Consider the following 21251-nt stretch of genomic DNA (forward strand, 5'->3'; position numbering starts at 1 on the left):
GCTTCCTCCTACCCTTGCAAAGAAGTGAACTATTGGTTTCAGCCAACAAAGAGACTTCCAGCTGCAAATTCCTCTCAAGACATGCCCAGATTGTCTGACAGAAATGAGTGTATGATCTGCCTTTGGACACAGGACACACTGCTGCCATTGACCAAAATGGGAGTCCTGCCAGCAAGTCCCAGTCAGAATCCATCATTTGGACACACAGCTACCATATTCTGTAATCTTTACATTCCCCTCCCTTGCTATGCTGACAAATCAGAATTAAATCCAGGTCCTGTCAGACAACAGACAGAGCACACCTACATGTGTGTGAAGGAAGGGGAGTTTGCACATTCTTGAATAATAAGCAGTCTATTTTCACTGATCTAGTTAGAAAACCTTTCCCCTGCTATGTACTTTTTACCTTTACATGTTTTTATTTTGAGAACAAGCTGAAGAGATGTCATCCATGCCAGCAGCGAATAAAAATTCAGAGTTCCAAGAGTTAGAGAAACTGCAACATGCAAAATGAAAATACTGAGCAGTAACTACAGATTACATGTATCATATACAATTGCTCATTAACAGCATACATCTCCCAAACTCTTATCAAAACAACAATTTCTGAATAATCCTGGGGAAGAGAACTTCTATGGAAAAATTAAGTTACATAAACTGAATCATCACTCACATACATCAATATGAACACCAAAAGGCACAGTCTGCAAAGACTCAGACAGCTTTAATTTCATAATCTCTTCTTACATACATATATTTAAGGCACGATCCAAAACCTTTAAACATTAATGACAGAATCTTTACTACTGTCAACATTACTACTGCCTTGGGACAGTCTGCCTTAGCAAGAATGAAATGTGGAACATATCTTCCTTGAAAATAATCAAGGTAAAAAATAGAACTTGACAAAACTTCTTTAAAACAGTCTTAACTTGACACAAAATCTCGAGGCTGCTATCTCCACATATCAGGAAGTGGGCTAACCAACTCTACATACAATAGATATAAAACTTGCATTAAAATTGCACTCAATGTTTATACAAAAAAAAATCTTAAATCACACAACTGTGATTTTTCATAAAACAAACATTATTTCAGCATGATTGAAGCAGAAAAGAAATAATGACCACCCATTCATGGATTGCTAAGGCTGCTATACAGAATCCTGAGTAGACAGCACATAAGCTGGGTATTTTGGGGGGTTTTGGCATTTATTACCTACTACTTCTGAACTGAAGATATATGCAATATTATTTAAAATGTAATTGCTTTAGAAGAAACAAGTCATTACATATTTACTTATGGAGGAAAAAAGATGCTTTGCAGCAAGTACATGAAAATTGCAGCTTTTTGAAGAAAAGCTCAATGCTCCATTTAGTCATTTCCACCACACAACTTGAGTAGGATTTTCCGGTAGTCTCCTGAAGTATCACCCTGAAAAGTAATCCAGAAAAAGAAAAGTTGAAGAATAACCAAAAGAGATGAAGCCACAGCTGGAAAACTGAGAACTTTCTTTCCAGGGATATTTTTGGCTCTACTTTTACAGAAATAAGCAGCTGAGTTTACATACACCTAACTGTGGACATGCACACCCCATATTTACTGAAGCTGAGTTTTAACCAAGTTCAGTCCATTAAATAGATATGGCCTGTTCTGCTTCTATTCTGAATGGTAAATTATAGTGCCAGATCAAAAGAGGAACAGGGGGGAAGAAGAAATACAGAGCTTTTCCACCAATGTCTCACTTCTTTTTACTGATACATTGGTGGTTACAGGGCATGCAACTACTGTAGAAGAAACATTTGGCACATGCTAACCTCCAGAATGTCTACAGGATTCTTTCCAAACACCAAGTTACAGCCCCTCCGTGTCCAGAGCAGAAGGAATAAACAGGGGCTTAATAGGTTTGGCACCCTCATTACAAGGTAAATAAAAGTGACACCACTCACTCTCCTCCAGCACTTACTGCCCTACCACTGGCCAGGCATCCTCTTGGCTGTTGCTATAGCTCTTCATAGCAGCAGGAATGTGGATCAACTGCTAAAGAATCTGAAGTTTAGCCTATTTGCAAAATCTTGTACTTTCAAGAGAAAGAGGAGGCAATCCTTAAGAAGATTTTTAGGACCTTTATATTCTTCCAAGACACACATGAAGTAGAGCGTCACTGTTACTCAACTGGAGGACTGAGTAGTTCCCACAAGATCATATAAGTAGATTGGGATAGAGGGGTCTCAGAAACCTCTTTTCCCTTTCCTTCCTTCCCATCCCTAGTTCATCTAGCCCCCATGCAAACCCAAGTGCTCTCAATCCTCCAGCCCTCAGCCTCCATGCTCCTGGCCAATGCAGCAATCCAACACAGCCAGCTAAGCTTAGTGCAGGTAACAGCCGTTCAGCACAAGGAGCAGTGTTTTGCCAGCACAAGGGGTGTCACGGCAGGGAAGGTAAGGAAGGCAAGGAAGGTAAGATGTGCAAGTCTTACAGTGATATCTGAGTAGAGAGATCTGCCATACATCCGCTTGTACTCTGCACGTATGTCCAGCAGGTCAACCTCGCTGCGCGATACCATGATCCGGATCAGCGTCCTGTCCTTTGTCCCCGCTCCCTGAAACAAACATAGCAGCAGTATAATGCATTGAAAAGTGTATGATACAGCACTGGTAAAAAATAAAATGCCTGTTTACTAGCATAATCCCACTGACTTAATAAGCTTGAACAGAATTTGGCCTATCATACTTTAATAAATTTAATTTAGTGGTAGGACGCTAATTTCTCTGCACAAGAACAGCTCAAAAAAAAAGAGGGGGATTTATAAAGACAGGTCACAAAAATCTGTTGAGTTAAATGGCCTTTATTTCTGCTAGAATTCCCTACTTAAAAAGTACCCATTTCAATGAGTTTTAAGCATATTTTTGTTTCACCAAGTGAAGATTTTTGTTTTATGTATGGTTGCATTCATCGCTCTGTTAAGCTGGATCAAATTAGCTAGATTTTTTCCAGCCTTTCATAATAATGACTGCATCCTGTTAGTCATCTGCCCACTGAAAAATGTAATCCCTTCAGCTGCACAGCTCCTTCCCAAGAGCTGTACAAGCATTTATAAAAACCCCACACTATAAGTTTATGTAACTTGTCACAGACACCTACCTTCATTGCTTTATATAATCTCTCTGCAAAAAAAGCTGGTGTGTTCTTGAGACACTTAACTGCAAAAAGAAACAGTATTACAGAAATCAGGCATTCCTCCTCAATCAGAACTCAGTAATTCTTTGAGTTTATCCAACATAGTCACATGCTTGAATTTTACATAAACATACGCTTTATACAATGCAGCTTCCACTCCTTCCATTAGTCACCGAAATTATTTTTAATCCAAACAGTAGCTGCAATACAGTTAAAGAACCTACACTGCACGGCTAAAAGTAAACATTTCTGTCACTAGAAACCATCTAGTGTGAGCCATAATGAACCTTTGAATTCTAATGTCCAGATTCTTGTTTGTGAAGTGAGAACAGGGGATGAGGAGGGGGCAGAAGATTTGAAGGAACACATAGGTAGTGGTGTTCCTGACTTCTTGATTCTAAATTTTCAGGCCATGCATCTGCAAGGTATGAAAAATTCAAGTCCTGCACTAGTACAAATTAGGAAACCACCTATGATAGCAGAGAATCTTAGGTGGTTCCTTCTCCTTAAGGGTGAATCATCATAACCCTTATTTTAGTCTTATTTTAGCCACAAAGTTCATTAAGACTCCTGAAATTTTTTTAACGTGCTCATTTACTAATGACTAGATGTTATATTTAATTAGCACAGTTAATTAGAAATCTGAAAGAGCAAAATCTAAGTCAAATTACTGTCATGTTAATCAGGATAATTAAAGAATTCTCCATCACTGATCAGAATTAAAATCTATGTATTGATGCAATGTTGCTTACAAGTAAACAATCATGCAAACTGTGGTAAACTACAGAGGAAACAAACCAAACTTGACATTTAATAGCACAGTAAGATATCAAAATCAATCACACAGAATCAACGCAGAACTAAAGGTGTAACCCCAGATATATTTTTCATAGCAACACACATTCTGTATAGGGAGAAGTACTTTTCTCAGTAGGAAAATGTAGATGAGAGATAGCAGTTCACCACACAACTGTCAATGATACGTACAATACTATTCAAAAACAAATGACAAAATGAAATGCATGTTTCTGTATCACTATATTTAGCTAACACAACACACTTGCATTCTAAGATGTTTAAAGATGTTGTTTAAGTTACCAGTTTTACAATCCAGAAAGCTTTAAAGAAAGCAAAATTAAATATTTTCAATTAGAAACTCCTTTTTTTCTTGCAAATAAGGTTCACAGAACAAATGAGGTTAATATCATTTACTGATATAGAGATATGTGTATATACATAAAAAATCCCACAGAATCTATTTAATAAAGGGAGTTAGTGAATATTAATGACAAGCCTTGCTCAAAAAGCTATTGACTTGTTTGCCAGCTACAGTCTCAGTTTTGAATCTGGATTTACATGAAGACCTGTCAAGTCACTATGAAGCTCCATGAAGACAAATGGCTTCTAAACTCTGAGCAGTTTCTTTACTAAGGCAATCTTTTTCTACAAACAGAGAAATCTTTTCCCTAAGCTTGGTTTTCTGACAATAGTTTCTGAGGTGACAGTTTGAATCCTGGAAAAGGTCTGCAAATGAATCAGACACAATGAGCTAGATCCAGCTTGGGTCATTAAAAGATCGGTACAACAACAGTACGGCCAAGTAGAATAAGAACATTAGTTACATAGTTCACACATGCACAAGACAGGAGTGAAAAAATAAGACTTTTAAGTTGATTTTCATTTTGTCAAGATTTTGTTACAAAGTTCAGTGGAAAAATCTGTTGTGGTTGAACCAAATATCCTCTTCTATCTCATTTCCAAGTGATGCAAAGTTCACTTTTCCTATTTTTTGGGTTAGGTGTCTGTGGTTGTTTTAGGAGTTTTTTTGTTATATCACTACCATATTCAAAACCAAAGAACACCACTTTTAAAGCAGGAGCTCTAGATACCACAGTATGTTTACAGAAATAAACAGAAAAAGAAATTGAGATGTAAAGACACAAGACAGCAAAGTGGTTCACAGTTATATCTATAATAAAGCATTTTAAATTAAACTACTGCACAGCAACTTGAGGCCTTGTCCCAACCTCATGGAAATAAATGGCTGCTTCTGAAGAGAGAACAGTAGACCTGAGGTAAGAATTTTTACTCCTCAGAAGTTCTGGGGCCATTAAAAATGAAGTTTTAATAAAATTGTAGCCACAGGAAAAGTGGAAAAAATAACCCTTTTACAATTAAATTCAAGTTTTCTTTCTACTAAATAGAGGTAGAGGTAACTAATTAGAGGGTTAAAGCCTGTATCTTGCTAGATTTCCAAAATTGTCCCAAATACTCCATTCTCACTGAGTCAGCAGTTGGTACAAGTTCATTTCTTAAACAGTGTCAATTGTAGTTAATAATTCTCTCCCTATTTTAACACGTGAAATTCAAATTCTGCAGATGCCTGAAATAAAAAAGCTTCATCTGTCCTTTTGAGGTGAATTAAGTGTCCCACTTTACTAATCACAAATGACTTCACAGAAAGCTCAACATAAAAAGCAGAAAACTAGAAACTACTACTAATAAGAACATCCTTAGCTGGAGTCACAGGTGCCACCTGAGCCAGCTGTAGCAGAATAGCAGGAATGAACTTGCTAAGGTGGCACATACCTACTGCCAGCATGCCCCTCTCCAAGTCTCCAGACATTTCACGACATATGCTGCTTTCGATGTCCCGGTTACACATCCTCTGGTACTCGCTGAAGACTGTTAATGGAAAAGAAAGATTTCAGCTCCACCACAAGAGGTGGCTCTGGAATGTGCTGGATGGCTTCATTTCAATGGCGATTCTCAGCTGGAGAAGTGTACTCACACTACAGTGTACTCACACTAGTTTGAACATCTCAAGGATTAATAACTGTGTTATCAACCATTTGCATGTTATCAGGCTCCTTCTAGCTTGCCTAACTCTGTCCTCTTCACTGAAAAAATAGACTAAGAAATCACAGCAATTTTTTAGGAAAACTTTGGGTGTCAACAAAATTAAGAAATTATTCATGTTCTCATATACACCCCTTTCCTCCATATAAGCACCTCGCATACCAACAACACATTGTAAAAGTTCTATGTAGTTACTAAAACATTTCCACCACGACAGACTGATGTAGTACCTTACATCAGCAAGTAAAAAGGGAAGGATTGCAAGTGTCTTGCACACACAAGTATGCAAGACTGAAACAATTCTAGTTTTTCAACTCTTTATCAGAGGATCATTTGAACAAGTATGACCTCTACTTCTACTAGAAAGGTGACTCTTCCTGTTCCTCAGCAGAATTCACCCTGCTTGTCATTGATATCTTATTGGCCTCACTTTACAGATGGAGGAAATTCAGAGCACAGAGCAGTGCTGTACATTTTTATCATTATACACAACAGAATCAAGTTACTGTTTATGTAGGGCATCGTTACCTGCTCTAAGGTGGGCCCTGCTTCTTGCACACAGAATGGCATTGAATTTGGATTCATCAGTTCCTAGACGGTTCTCTCCAGCTGCATACAACTCCTGAACACAGAAGAGAGTTCACACTTCATTACTCAGAAAAGTAGTCAGGCTGAACAGCTCAGTTACAGATTTGCCTCCTTGCAGCCTCTCCTCCTTTTATACTTATTTCATAGCCTATGTACCACTGCAAAAGGGTGGTACAAGGGGCAAGCAATAAATAGCAACTAGTTCTAACCTTCCTATAATATGCTATGCTTGCAGTCTTCCTAGCTTGCTGATGCATAAGTGCTCAAGCACAAGAGCACCACATTACTAAAGAAGGGGACATTGTTCAAAAAGTACCTGAAATTTTTTCTTCCTAACAGTCCTTACATCTAGCTTTTCTTCTACAATTCTAGGTGCATTCTGGGACATTCTTGTATTTTGGCTAAGGCACACTATGTAGAAAGCTAATGGCGTTACTATTTAAATGCCACTAGTATGGCTAAAACAATCCGGGGTTTTCCCTTTGCTACATAGTGAAATGGAATATACAGAAAAATAAATGGGGAGGCATTACTAAGTCCAAGTGCCTTATTTATATGTATATTAAACAACATGCAAAGGCTATTGCAGGTGTTGAATTGTTTAAAATTTAATCCACACACGTCACCTCAAATCTCTTTGGACCATTTCCTTAGTAAGCAGCACAATCCAATACTTGGAAAAGCCAAGGACCTGACTGAATGAGAAGTAAAATATCCCATGGACTGTACTCCCAAGAGATTCATCTCTGTATTGCACCTACATGGCTCTAATGCTCTGTCACAGCTTTTTGTATCTCTACTCAAACATAAGCATTGAATCAGAAGACGTCACAAGGTATCCAAAACTAACAGTAAGCAGAATCCACACAGTCTAATTTCAGCAAACTGAGTTGACCATAGCTAGAAATGATGAAGCATTTTTACTGACCTGTACATCTCTTTGGACAACAGACATGTCGACATTTGTACTTTCATCTCTGTTTCCCTGAAAGAAGTAGAAGATCCAGCAGTGTTACTGATGGGCTGCTTTTTTTTTAAATTAAAAAAAAACAAAAAACAACCAAAACCAAACCAAACCCATCCACACCACCTACAAATACACAACAAAAAATTCCCAAAATCCCAGCAGACAAGTACCTGAGCAAGTGATATTAAAAGTCTCTGAAAGTGTCCAGATGTGTCACTTTTTATTGCTTCCTCCAGAGTTTTCTTATATTCTGGAAAAGAGACAGTCATGAATCCTCATACAACCCTGCTCAATTCCTAAATTCAAACTATCAATCAGTGATTAAGGAAGAAAGGGATGAAAATTTTGATGCAACAGATCTAACCTGCTTTATAGACCCTGTTAAGTTCCTGAATATGCTCATTACTGCGGGAAGCTAAGATTTCAATGAGACAATTTTCGTCTGTGCCAACGCCCTAAAACAAGCAAAGAAGAAACACTTCAGATTCTTGATTTCTACAGCCTAGCACAAAAGAAATGTAATAAAATTGTACAGGAAAAAATTCAGATTATAACCAAAGCAAGTAATCCCAAGTAAGCCCAAACTTTTAAATGGCAACCAAATATTTTATCAGCTCAACTATTTCCCCTATCTTATAAATGTATCTCCTACACAAACCTTTATAGCTTCCTTGATTTCATAAGCATCAAACATGACAGGTGTCTTCATCATTGCCAAGATTGTCTTCTCAAAGTTACCTGATAGCTCAGACTTGAGATCCTTGATCAAATCCTAATGAGAAGGAAAAACAAGGAATATATGTGTAAAGACCAAACTTGACAAAAGCAAGCACCAAAAATACACATTTTATTAAGAATTTTTTATGCATAAGCACCAGTAATGTATGTTCAAAGTAAAGCTATGCCACTTAACACTAAAACCAGCATAATGGAATATGTACATTGAGGTCACTAAGGTCCAATTAAATAGACTGCACAGATCAAAGCGTCAAAGTAACCATTTAGCATAGAAACTGCTTTACATGTTTCATCTGCAACACTGCATAAAGAAGTCAAGCATGGGTAAAAAGCAGAACTCTGAACTGGCTATGACTTAAGAAACATCTTCCCCTAATGCACCTTTCAATCTTTTTTCCCCACCACTAAGTCTTCTGACTGCCACTGAAGGGATGTAGGCTCTTATTTCTTCTTCCTTCTGTTCTCACAATGTACTTACTTTTCCATAAGCTGTTTTGAAGGACAGGATTATCTGCTGCCGTTGCTTGTTTGAACGACTTCCAAGACAATCGATGATGGCCTGCTCATCGGTTCCTGTACACGCACACAGACACCACAGAATGAGCATCACCTCACGTGAGAATTGAGCTTTCTGTCTCTATTTCATCCTGTTCTAAACCCAGCAGAAGGACATGAATGCCTTGAATTCACCTACAGTATCTACTCTTGTGTACAACCACAGAACTTCGAGCTCTACTCCCAACCACAAACACAGTAAGAATACAAAGAAAACCTAAACCAAACTCATGATATTATTTATGCCTACATGAATGTCCAGTAATACTTCTGATAACCAAGGACAATCACATGTGAACTATCCTGCTCAGTACACACACAGCAATAGAAAAACATCAGTGCTGAATGGATATGCAATTCTACTTTAACTGACATGTAAATCCTCAGACTGCTCACCAAATCCTTTCATGGCCTTCCTTAAGACTTCTGCATCCTTCAGAGGGTCAAAACCTGGTGCATCAGTGATGGTACCTCGGTTTCCATGCTAAAATGAGATCAATAGTGTTAAACAGTACTAGTGTTAACAGCATATTAGTGTTAAATAGTGAAATACTGGTTTACTACTTAGGAAAGATGATCACTGTTACTAATTTTTTTCTTGTGAGAAAAGTAATAGAGAAAACTCAAACCAACCCTTCCTTAAGCAATTTGCTAATTTCTAGACACAAATGACAAAATGCAAGATCAAGGTTTCCTGACATTAAATCTGCTTTCCAATTAATTAAGGTTTGATTATACTGTATATATGACTGGCAATACTTGCTAAAGTTAGGAAAGGCAAGATTTATTAATTTGAATTAATGTCAAAACTTTTTTCTTGGATACCATGGTAAAACATCATTTGTTTCAAGACATATGAGCCTATACTGCTTGTGTTTGAAAAGGTTCCATCTCTCTCTTTGCTCAAACTTCTTTTCCTAACTTTCTTTCCAATTTCATGATTGGTTTACATTAATACACACAAAGTAAATGTAGAGGAACATATATACAGCCACACCTCAAAAGAAAAGCAGTGAATGCTCTTACTGTTACAGGAGTGACTGCAGGCCCTGTAGTTCCTGAGTAAGAGGGCATAGATGGGTTCACAGCTGGACCTGCTGGGTAATTTGGCATGGGCTGCTGCCCTGGGTGAGTTGCTGGAAATCCTGGATAGTTCATAGGCTGCTGAGCAGGTGGTGGTGTGGGCTGGCCTGGCACAGGGCCGCCTCCATACCCTGGGTAAGAAGGCATTCCGGATGGTGGATTTCCTCCAGGGGGAGCGTACCCTCCGTACGAGGGCTGCTGTCCTGGCTGGGGTTGCCCAAAGCCACCTGGAGGAACAGGTGGATAACCCCCAGGTGTGGAAGGATACATGTTTTGCGGTACATTTGCCCCTCCAAAGGTCCCTGCCAGGTTGGATGCCTGCAATGACAGCAAAAAAGCAAGAGACAGGAAGATGTACAAACAGCTGAGTTTCAGTAACATGCTTAATACAACACAACCTCCCTCCCCACCAACACAGACAGATAGTTCTTTATCTGGAAAACAAAGCAAGCAGGATGGAAAAATCTGCCTAAAACTACACCAAATAATCCCTTCTTTTCTCATGGCTGCCTTGTATGATCACAAGGGTGCACCTGGGTGCAAGGACTTTAAGCAACCTTTGGCTGTTTTATGATGTGTTAGTAGTTTACAACTAGCAGGAGTTCCTGGACTGCATTTGGAAAGACTTCTGCAGAAACTGAAATGAAGATATTCCGCTCCACATCAAAACTTTACCACTGAAACCACTCTTCTAGAGAGAAACCAGAAGAGACATTTGATGATTGCAGAATTGTCAAAAACTAGTTGCTGTGGATATTGCCTCCTGCACCCTAGATAGTTTGTTGCTCAATTTGCCTGCTGGCTGCCAAATCGCTTCATTTAATCACTGCCTCAGAAAGGCATCTATAATGCAAATATCTTCCTACAAACTGCATTCGTTATGCAGCATAACAGATTTCTGAAGACTAAAGTTGTCAGAAGTGTCACTCACTTCTGCTCTATGAAAAAAATCACATTGGAAACGTCTACATTTTCTTCAGTCAATGTAAAAGGTTTTTACTTCCATCTGTTAAACATCAGTGTTTGTAAGAGACTGTTGATCCCATATTATTTTCAAGGATGAATCATTGCTACCTCTAATTACACTGCCTTTTTCCTTACTCTGACTGGTCAAAACACAGGTAATAGGCAAAATCCAGACTGTGTTTGCTCATGTGAATATATTAACAGTGCATACTCTGTGTTAATAGCTCCCTATTCCTCAACTCAGCAAATGCCAAGTTGTATTAGTTTTACGTTCACAACTTTTGAAGTTAGACTGTTAACAACACTTAACTAGTGTTCTGTTTCCTAAAATAAGAAATAGCTTTCAGTAATCATTTTCTTCAATAGGCAATATTGAATGCTCAACACTTAAACAGATTAGACATAAAGGCACAGAATTCAAGTGATGAACTTCACTGTGACAATGCCAGAAACACAAATTCACCCTTAAGGGCATCACAGTGAAACACATTAAATGAAAGCAAACTCACCATTCCAGCCATGTGGCTGGGATTGAACTGGTTGGCATAGCCAGCCACATTTTCCAGGCCAATTGGAGGTGGATTTGAAGGTGGATAGGCAGCACCACCCCAAGGACTGCTACCTGAAATCAAACACACATGTGCTGAAACAAGAAACTATGCCATTTTAAAGTTCTTACTACTGAAATTTCTAATGTAATTATTTTCAACACTACCAGGAAAATCAACTGAAGAGGTGCAGGGCAGCAGTGTAATTATTATAAAAAGAGAGGTCTCACTGGGTATTTCTAATCATGTTAGTATAACTGAATCTGTAAGTTCTCAAACTCTAAACCTATTTGACAGTTAGCACTCAGTCAAGACTAGCACCACATTTTGACTTGAGAGTACTTAAAGTACAAAGTTGTCTGGGTATTCCAGTAGGAAGATATTATTAATTCCACTTACTTTGCTAATTTGAGAGGTGTCCACAGAGCACAACAGTATATTTACAGACACCAAAGTCATAAAACTTGTCTGCACCCAGCAGTATGGTCTAACTTAAGATAGAATACTCTGCTGAGAAATAGGCTTTATCCTCCTAGCTAGTTCAACTTCCCCTTCCTGAGCTAGCCTACCTAACTCCACACTTCACCATACCTGCATGACTCCAGACCCTTCTTTCTGAATTTCAACAATATTAACAACTGTGAAGCTCAGCTTGATAACCAAGCAGTGGTTGAGTATTTCATCAGCTTTATGTTATTATAAATGCCACCCTTGTTAATTGCCCTCTCTCCTCTGTATGCAATCACCTGCCTAAGAACAGTGAATTAAGAATAATTTCCTATTTCTTTGGAGAATATGGTTTTAAGATGTATGAATGATTTCTCCCCATACTCATTTGTCTCACCACACACCCTAAAGACTCAGTATTGACTTGACACTGATCCTTGTCATTTATTTGATTTGATCAAGTTAAGACCATTTCCTAATGCTCTGTGCTTTATTTGAGATGAATGAAACTGGACCCTACTATATGAGCACATGGCAGAACACACATATTAGACAAATCAGAATCCCCAGCCTAAATAACACAGGACTTAACAAGCAAGTACAGAAAGCTCTGGGGAGTCAAGGAAACCCTTCAGAGTCCTGTTCTTCATCCATGCCATGTTTCCACTCCAGACAGGACTGCCAGTGCATTATGTTTAATTCATCTGAACAACTTACCTGGAGCAGCTGGTGGATATCCACCCGCTGGGGGATAGCCCGGGTAACTCATTGCAAAGATCTGGAAAGTATGGGTGATACAGTTATTTTCTGCAATGCTTCACTCATTACACCATGTAACACTAAGAGGTAACATTTATGCAGTAGCCAGTTATCAATATTTATATATAATCTGCACAAGCCTGTCCCGGCTTTCCCTTTAAAAACCTCTTCCTGTTTCCTTCTGCTGGACTAATAAACAGATAGCTAAGCAGCTGCAGAGTCACTCCTCACACTATTTTTCTTATCAGTTCCAGTTACTACTTGCTGCTTGCTTTGCCTATTATGTTGTTAGGAATATATTACTTGTACATGCTTCCTTTACTGTGCTATTAAAACCTCCAGAATTTCCAGCCTATACAAAACTGTGTTACCAATGAGGAGTAGAAAATCATCTGACAAAGAAGCTATGTCTTCAAGTGAGTAATTAGGAGAAGGTGTTAGAAGGCACCTAAATGCAAACGTCTGGAGAAGTGCAAGGTCAGAATAAGAAGCAGAAGGGATACACCTTCATGGTTACCGCATTGCCATAAAATATGAAGGGTTTACTGATAGGACAAGATCACTAGAACAAATTTGGTCTCTCAAAATGGATAGTGCCTCTGTCAGCACAGAAGTGCACAAAGTCATTAGCTGTCCAAAATAGAAGCGGAGGTCAAAAAGGAAGAACAGCTAAATTAAGGACAAAATGAAAACTGGCTTCCAAAATACAAAGGCTTTATTTTAAACAGAACAACTACCAGAAGAAATGGTAAAAGGAACTATGAAGAAAATATCCATAATGAGTGTTAACTTTTGAAGGTTATTTTAATGACAAATCACAGTCTATTTTTAGAATTGCTGCCCTTTTTTTCCCCCTCTCTTTCCCCTAAAGCACTACCTTTTGCATCTGGCATGTTTTGCTGTGTTTTGGGTTTCAACTGTGGAATTTTGCTTTGGATTTGGTTTGAGTTGGCAGGGGTGCTGTTCTTGTGAAATTGTTTTCATTTTGCATGATCACATTAACTTCTCTTTCTGGTTTGCATGGCTCTATCGCATAGCAACACTGAAATGGAGAAACACTCTTTTTTAGTGGTTTTCTTTTTTAAAAGGAAATACAATTAGGAAATCTGAAATTTACTTAAAAACTGCTCGGACTTCATGCTGCACATACTCATTTAAATTTAAAGAGAGATAAATTAACAGAAACAGCAATGAACAGAGTACACCAAAAGTTATAACCCTACCTTACTTTTGCTCCAGTATGTAGTGTCTGAGAATCAGTAAATAAGCGAATGCAGCTTCTCAGCATTAGAAAAGCAATGCCTGCTGTTACCCATGCAAAGACTGACACAACTCACAAGGCCAAGAAACAAAAAAGCAAGACGTATTCTCCCTCTGCTGCTGGAAAAACGAGCAGGCAGCTTCCTCCCTCCTGGCGCTTGGCCACACAATTGCCAGAGGGAGCTGCCAGGCCCCAGGCCCATGCTGCCACCTCCGGCAGGTACCCGAGTATGGAAGTGCAGAGAGGCCAGCAGAAAAAAAAAAAAAACCATTAAAAAACTCAACAGAAGGCAGCCTGGCACACTTCAGAGACTCTCTAATTCAGAAATGGGCTTTATGTAATAAAGCATGGAAAAATAAAAAAGAACAATTATTACCATGTCACTCAAAAATAAACCAAACCCCCAGAATCTAGATTCTTAGCATGTGTAATGTCAAGGTGTACATTTTTATATACAAAATATTACAACACTGAAATTAGTGTTATTTCTTCAGGTAAAACCGTAATTATATTTTTAGTTACTTTTTAGCTTTACATGTAAATACAACAAAGACAGGGTACTCAAAAAATTTTAAGATGCCTTTTTAATAAAGATTTAGGTACACATTTAAGGAAAAAAAAACTTTTTTTTTTTGTGGTAGAGGGTGAGAAGCAATGGGATAGGCTTTGTTTTTCTTAGCAAGGCTGTTTGCTTGCTTTTAATCCCATACAGAACGCTCATTTCAAATTGGGAAAAAACCCAAGATTAAAAGAGCCTTTCGGCAATGAAAGCTGAGGTTGAGAAAAAACAGCCAACTTCAGCAATCTGAAAAAAATGTTAGTTTCTATATAAAAATGTTCCACTTGCTTCTTTTGAACACTGTATTTAACCAGGGCTTTTCCAAGGGGAAATTTTCCCAGACTGGTTAGATTCCAGGCAAACTAGATCTGCAAACACACCGACTTCTCATGTTCAGAAACTTCCCTGATCACCACCTTTTCCGCAGTTGATTCGAGCCTCTGTTGACCAGTACTCTAACTTTAGAAATACTAACATAGAAAGTTACCTTTCCCAACCATTCCCTCAAGCCAGCCTCCATTTCATCTTCTAATCTCATCATCCACACTTTCTCCTGCTACATCCACAATATTTTACTAAAATTGCTCCTGATGAGCAGCACTTGCCTGCTGATAACAGAGGGTGATACAGGCGAGGGAACAGAAGATATGGAAACCTACCCTGCTACACAAATATTGCGTGGGAGGACAAAGGAACAGCAAGGTCTCTGTTTGCTCAGTCATAAAAAATGTAGTGCATAAGACAAGGGAAAAATACAAACAACCAAACCACACACGGAAAGAGGGAGTGCCTTGAAGAAAACAAAGAACAACTACTGTCAAGGTCCTCTCCCCATTCCCAGTATTCAATCCCAGAGGTCCACCTCAGAACTTTAAATAAAGACCTGAGGTTTTACTCCCACAGCAAACGTCGCTATCATGCTTCACACTGCAAGCTATAAACCATTCAGGCTCTTGAGCATTTTCCTGCTGCTTGACAAAACTAAGAGGGAACAGACCTGTTCATAAACATTTAAACCTATGACAGACTTTCAACAGGAGTCTTGCAAATATGCTTCTGTACGATACAACACAGAAGGAAAGGACTACAACTCAATAAATTTGTAACAAAAATACAAATGCCATAATGAAGGCAGAAATAAAGAAGAAAACTTCAAGGCTGCAAGAAAACTTCTGTTTCAAGGTGCAATAGCAATAAACTCAGCCACTGCATTCACGCCCACTACTGGAATGTATTTAGTGGCTGCTGTTCAGGCTCCAGCTATGCCATGGTACAATAATTTGAAGACAAAAAAGGATGAAAAACCACAATCTTTATTTTTTCAAAATTATTTGTTTAATTATGCCCATTTCATCACAGGGATCACCGAGTAAAGTTAAACCCTTGGCCTTGACTCCTCCACAAGGTTAATTACCAGGATATTGTAGACAAAGCAGCCTGAAGCTATAAATTACAGTACCTGCTCTGAGACTGATCCCTGATTGTGAAACCAGCAGAACAGAATTTATCACCTTACAATATGCTGTCGTTTTTCATCAGATATGAGCTGAGGCATCCACCACAATGCTTTTCCAGGACAAGGACAAACCACAGTCAGCACTGAACCAGCAAAGTGCTTTTTTACCAGCCTGAGCAAAATTTATCTTTGACTCATACACTGCATCATACAAGTTGTTCTCTCCTGTATCAGTTGTAATAGTTTTCATCCTGACAGATAAAAAGTCCTGCAATTTTATTTTTTCATTAAGTCTTCTGTATATGTATGTGATTCCTGTCTAGCCTTCCTCTCACTATGAAAAGAACTAATTTAGTGGAATGGGTTTATCTTCCAACACGGGTGAGCTCATGCTGCCCAAAACTCAGGAAACCTCTTTACACAGATCTTATCACTCATTGTTCACCTTTACTGGAATTCATCCAACAATGCATATTTAAAGAGTACTAACACATCATCCACTTCCAATAAAAAATAGCTTCCCAAACCAACTCACAGCTTTGAATAGACTGTGGAACAGAAACAAAATAAAATATGAGTTTTTTTTAAAAAAATTATCCATTTAAATTGCTTGCTAGTATTATGACTCAGGAGCTCCGTCACTTTTGATGATCCTTCTAATTCAATATAATAATCTTTTTTATTACAGAAAATAATCTAACACTTTTTGACCTACTGGGGCAAGGGGGGTGAGGAGGGAAGAGCATCAGAAAGGTAGCACTTGTAAGCTTTAGTCAAAATAAAATAGATCTGAAATGTTGATGATGCCACGCTCAACAAAGAAAAGCTGAATGGGAAGACATACCCATAAGCCACAATCAAGCTGTAAAAATATTACTAAGAACATTCCTGTAACCTTTACAGTGACTGAAGCCCTACATATAAACTCAGGGCTTCAAAATCCAAAGAACTTAGTTGAGCTGCATGGACTTTCAAGATCTATGTGCAGGAAAAACCTGAGTTAACTCCAAGACGTCAATTTCATTTTGTACCCCTAGACTGCCCTGATGCAAGTGCCTACTTTTGTAGCACTCATTCAATACTCTCTTTCAAATATATGAAACACACAGTCAGAACGTTTATGACAATACAGACAGACACCTTCCAAACAACAAAACAAACAAGAAAAAAAAAATAGGTTATGAGATGTTTGAAAAAGTAATGGAATGAGGTTGTTCTACTTCAAACTCCTAACTTTTTCTTTTGTTGCAAAAAAATAATACTATAAATAGTCTGAACTACGTTCTCAACTGACTAGTGCCTCAGGGATTTACACTCCTCTATTTTAAGTTCCACCACAAAAGAATAAATTTTTACACCATTAGTGCAAGTCAGAATATGTAAATACCAATTACTCCAGGAACCACAGCAATAGAGTAGTATTCAGTACTCTAAAACAACTATTAAAAAATATCTGATTTTTCATTTCTCACCAGCAATTTTTAATTAGTTGCTGTGCCCAAGCCTGAAGGGCAGAGCCAAGGAGTGGCCCCACTGCAAAGGCAGAGGCAACAGGAACAAAAGGACGACAAAAGGTTTCCATCAGGTCTGTAGCTGTTTGGGCTGCAGGAGGCCAGACTGACACCAAGCTGTTCAAGTGACAGCTCCCAAAGTCAGGCATACTGGCAGGAGCTGCATGGGAGCTTAGCTAAACTCCTAATGGACATACCCTACACTGCAACAAAACCTCTCTGCTGACAGCCTTGGGACTCCCCAGCTGAACAAGAGGTACAAAGACATCAACTTCTTAACAGTGATGATTCTCACACTTTCTGGCCAGGGAAGACTTACACATCCAGCTGTCCAGCAACACTGGGATGGTTACTACCCCTCGGTGAGCAAATGGACACACCTTCATTCATTCCAGGCTATAAGGAATTACTCATTTTCAGCTGATTAATTCTTTCCAGGAACAGAATTATTCAAGAACCAGCTTCAAATAGTAAAATAGAGAGACAGGTATTTCAAAGCAATCATAAACAAGGAATGTGAAAAGAAAGCAAGACTATAGCCTTCAAATCTAGTCTGCACTTTAGATCAGCCAGCTTTAGTCCTTAAATCTTACTACTGAAAAGTATTTTTTCCCCTAAATCCTAACATTTGTAAGATGCATTTACTCTCCTAGCTAATAGAAAACCAAGTATTTTTAAAACACTGCCAAGCACAGCCAACAACCAGTTATTCTGACTATAGATAAGTACATTGTTTACCGAAGAAGTTCAAATTCCCAAGCTTAAAGTTATCTCTGTCAATAATAAAAGGGATATTCAGCCTGTCTGCTTCAGGAAACTTAAGCACCTAATTCAGAGTAACTCACTAAGCCAAAGTTCAAAATCAGATGTCCTTTTCTAGCCAAGCCAGGGGTCTTTTTTTTTTGGCCTCGGACCTTATACTAGGCAGTATAGGTCAGGCAAGAGAAAGGAACATAAATATCATAAATATTGTTGACATAAAATTATTAGGCACTCAGCAGAAGGGACAGGGCTACAGGCAAACATGTAAGCAATACTCAGTTCTAATAATCTGCTGCATCAGTGGGAGGAGAGTGATCCACATGACGCTTAGAACAACTCAAAATACAGGAAATTACAGAAACAGCCAAGCTATGGGGAAAACATTCATACACTCAGGCTTCACAGCAACCATACACTTGCACTGGTTTTGTATTGTTTCCGACGTTACCATGGGCGTTCCAATAAAGCACTGACTCACTCCACAGAAAATAACTGTATGCTGGGGGAGGTATCAGGGAATGAACCTCCCACTCTGACAGCAGCTGTGCTTTTAGGTGCGTAACCCTCATCATGAGCTTCTTCCTCAACACACACTGCACCAGCACTTTTCCTCTCTCGCCAGTCTGTTTTCGCTCCACACCTTCTGCCCCAGTGCCATCTGTCCCCGCTCCAGGCTCAGAAGCCTTCCATGCTTCTGCCACTCCCTTCGGAACATTATCTCTCCACAGTTCCTCCTTAACAGGAAGAAGCTTCCAGGAACTACTATAAATACATTTTAAAATAAAAACATATTCTATAGAAGTACTCCCTTACTGCCCAGAAACAGGATGGGGACAAGAAGGAACTGCTTTTCTGAATATGGAGATGTTTGTGTTGTTTTTTGTCACACATATAGCTACAGCATCGCAGGAGTTTGAAGAGTTTTGGTTTTAAGACAACTTAAGTGACTTGAAGACACTTAAAGACACTTAAGCGTCTTAAAGACATTCGAAGTACATAGGTAAAGTATACTACGAGCAGTTTAGAGAAAGGGGGAAAAAAATAAATAAATAAAAAAGCACTGCGTAATGGCCAGCCTACCATCTTAGGCTGCTTTCTCCTGACAACTGTGTACGTATCGAAATTATAAGCTCAAGATAAACTATAGACACATGCAAAGGACCGAACTGCAACTACAACAGCAAAACATGCCCTCTCCCCCGAAACCGTATTTCCTCAGGAAACAGGCGTCGCTTCCTCCCAGCCGCGGAGCTGCCGCAGGCCCTGACCTCCCCTCCGCCAGCCCCTGAGCCGCTGCCGGTCACCCGCGGGCGTCTCGGCTCCTGCTGCCCCAGGATCCCCTCCCTGCGGGGACGCGGGCCCGGCCCGGCCCTGCCGCACCGGCTGGCCCTGGCCCCGGCCCCTGGCCCCGTCCCGCCGCGGGGTCGCGCCTACCGCGGGTCCTGTGAGCCGCTGCTCCCGCCGCCCGTCCCAGGTGCTCGCTGGCGCTGCAGGGCGGTGCCGGGGAGCGGCAGGAGGAGGAGCCGCTGCGGCCACGGCTCATTCCGCCCGCCCCGCCGCGGCTTCGGTGTGAGGGAGGGCCGGGGCCGGGCGGTGCGAAACCTGCCGGGAGCGGCGGGCCCGGCCTCGGGGAGAGCCCGCAGCGCCCGCGGGGACAGCCGGCACCTGTGTGTGCCGGCCGCGGCTGGAAACCGCACAACAGGTTTGACCAAGGGGCAGCTGCAGCGAGAGGCCCATTTTACAAAAAAACAAGACACACTGTAAAAAAGGTAACTCCACCCATCAGGTGGGCAGCCTGGGCATTCCGCAAGAGCACAGCGTCACCTGAGGGACCGGGGACATGGACACGGCAAAACCAAATCCGGGCAGCTACGGTTCAAGTCAAGATTCAGGACAACATCGGATTTAAACCCAAAACCACCTCGGACTGTTCTCACCAGGAAATCTCAGAAAATATTCTTTCCAGACAAGGTGGTACAGAAACCCCCATTTCGTATATGACCTACTTTTCCTTAAGTAAAACTCCCCAAAAAATCAAGAGGAAGGAAGGAAGGAAGTTTGTGTCGACCTTTTCTAGTACAAGCAGTAATAGCTAAAGGCTTCAATAAACATCTTTTTTTCCTACATGCATTCCTTAAAGATGAGTGAAATTGCTCACATGGAAGCATTTAGAGAGACAAGCCAAGATAATAAAAATGAAAAATAAAAAGGGCTAGCATTTTCCAGTTAAATTTCTTTTGCCAAGACACTAATCAAAATAGCAAAGACAGCGTTATCTAACTGAATCACAGCATTATACAATTTGGGTGGGGAATGAACTTTGCAGCTGGGAATTTTGTGAACAGGATCCAGAACCTCCTTTCCATCACTTGCTTCTTTAATATGTATGCTTTGTAACAGGCAATTTCATTTAGGATTAAACTAATTTGGATAGGTGTGTTCACGCTTCTTAAAGCATCCTGTTCAACTACCAACAGCTTTCAGTGACAGGCCTGGGATTTTTCTCCTCCATACAATTTTCACATATTACAATGGCCAATCATTGAAATGCAACAGCTGTGATTAAACTAAAGAGAAGAAATTGCCATTTTTTTCCCTCTCCCTCATCAAAATTTTTATCGGCACCGCAGAGGCCAAGGCTACACTCATGAGAAACAGCTACATTTAAAATAGTCTAGAGCAGGTGAATAGGTATATTTGAATATAAGAACAGCTGTGGTTGCTTAACCCCAGCCAGCAGCCAGGCCCCACACAGCCTCTCTTACTCCCTGGTCAGCAAGATCAGGGAGGGAATGAGAAAGGTAAAAGCCAAAAAACTTGTGAGTTGAGAAAAAGACAGTCTAATAGGAAAAGCAAAAGCCATGCATGCAGGCAAAGAAATATAAGGAATTAATTCTCCATTTCCCATGGGCAGGCAGGTGTAAAGTCATCTCCAGGAGGACAAGGTTCCATCACATATAACAGTTACTTGGAAAGATAAATGCCATTGCTCCAAATGCCCCCCCTGCTTTC

At 39.8% G+C, this 21251-nt stretch overlaps 1 protein-coding gene across 3 annotated transcripts; it reads right to left on the bottom strand.

Annotated features, from left to right (window-relative positions):
• Positions 1-705: 705 nt before the first annotated feature.
• ANXA11 (annexin A11) lies at positions 706-19823 on the bottom strand. 3 transcript variants are annotated; one of them, XM_058841533.1, is made up of 15 exons: positions 19674-19823; positions 12649-12709; positions 11446-11558; positions 9914-10288; positions 9284-9371; positions 8811-8905; positions 8253-8366; positions 7959-8049; positions 7765-7844; positions 7556-7612; positions 6568-6661; positions 5770-5865; positions 3145-3203; positions 2480-2602; positions 706-1434 (listed from the first exon to the last, which is right to left on the bottom strand). In XM_058841533.1, the coding sequence occupies exons 2-15, from the start codon at positions 12698-12700 to the stop codon at positions 1375-1377; spliced, it is 1497 nt and encodes a 498-aa protein (XP_058697516.1). In that variant the 5' UTR covers positions 12701-12709; positions 19674-19823; the 3' UTR covers positions 706-1374. The 3 variants fall into 3 exon arrangements, with proteins under 3 accessions (XP_058697516.1, XP_058697517.1, XP_058697515.1); XM_058841534.1 differs by lacking the exon at positions 19674-19823 and adding an exon at positions 13914-14071; XM_058841532.1 differs by lacking the exon at positions 19674-19823 and adding an exon at positions 13568-13704.
• Positions 19824-21251: the final 1428 nt, after the last annotated feature.

This window comes from Poecile atricapillus, chromosome 6 (assembly GCF_030490865.1).
Source record: "Poecile atricapillus isolate bPoeAtr1 chromosome 6, bPoeAtr1.hap1, whole genome shotgun sequence".
NCBI lineage: Eukaryota > Metazoa > Chordata > Aves > Passeriformes > Paridae > Poecile > Poecile atricapillus.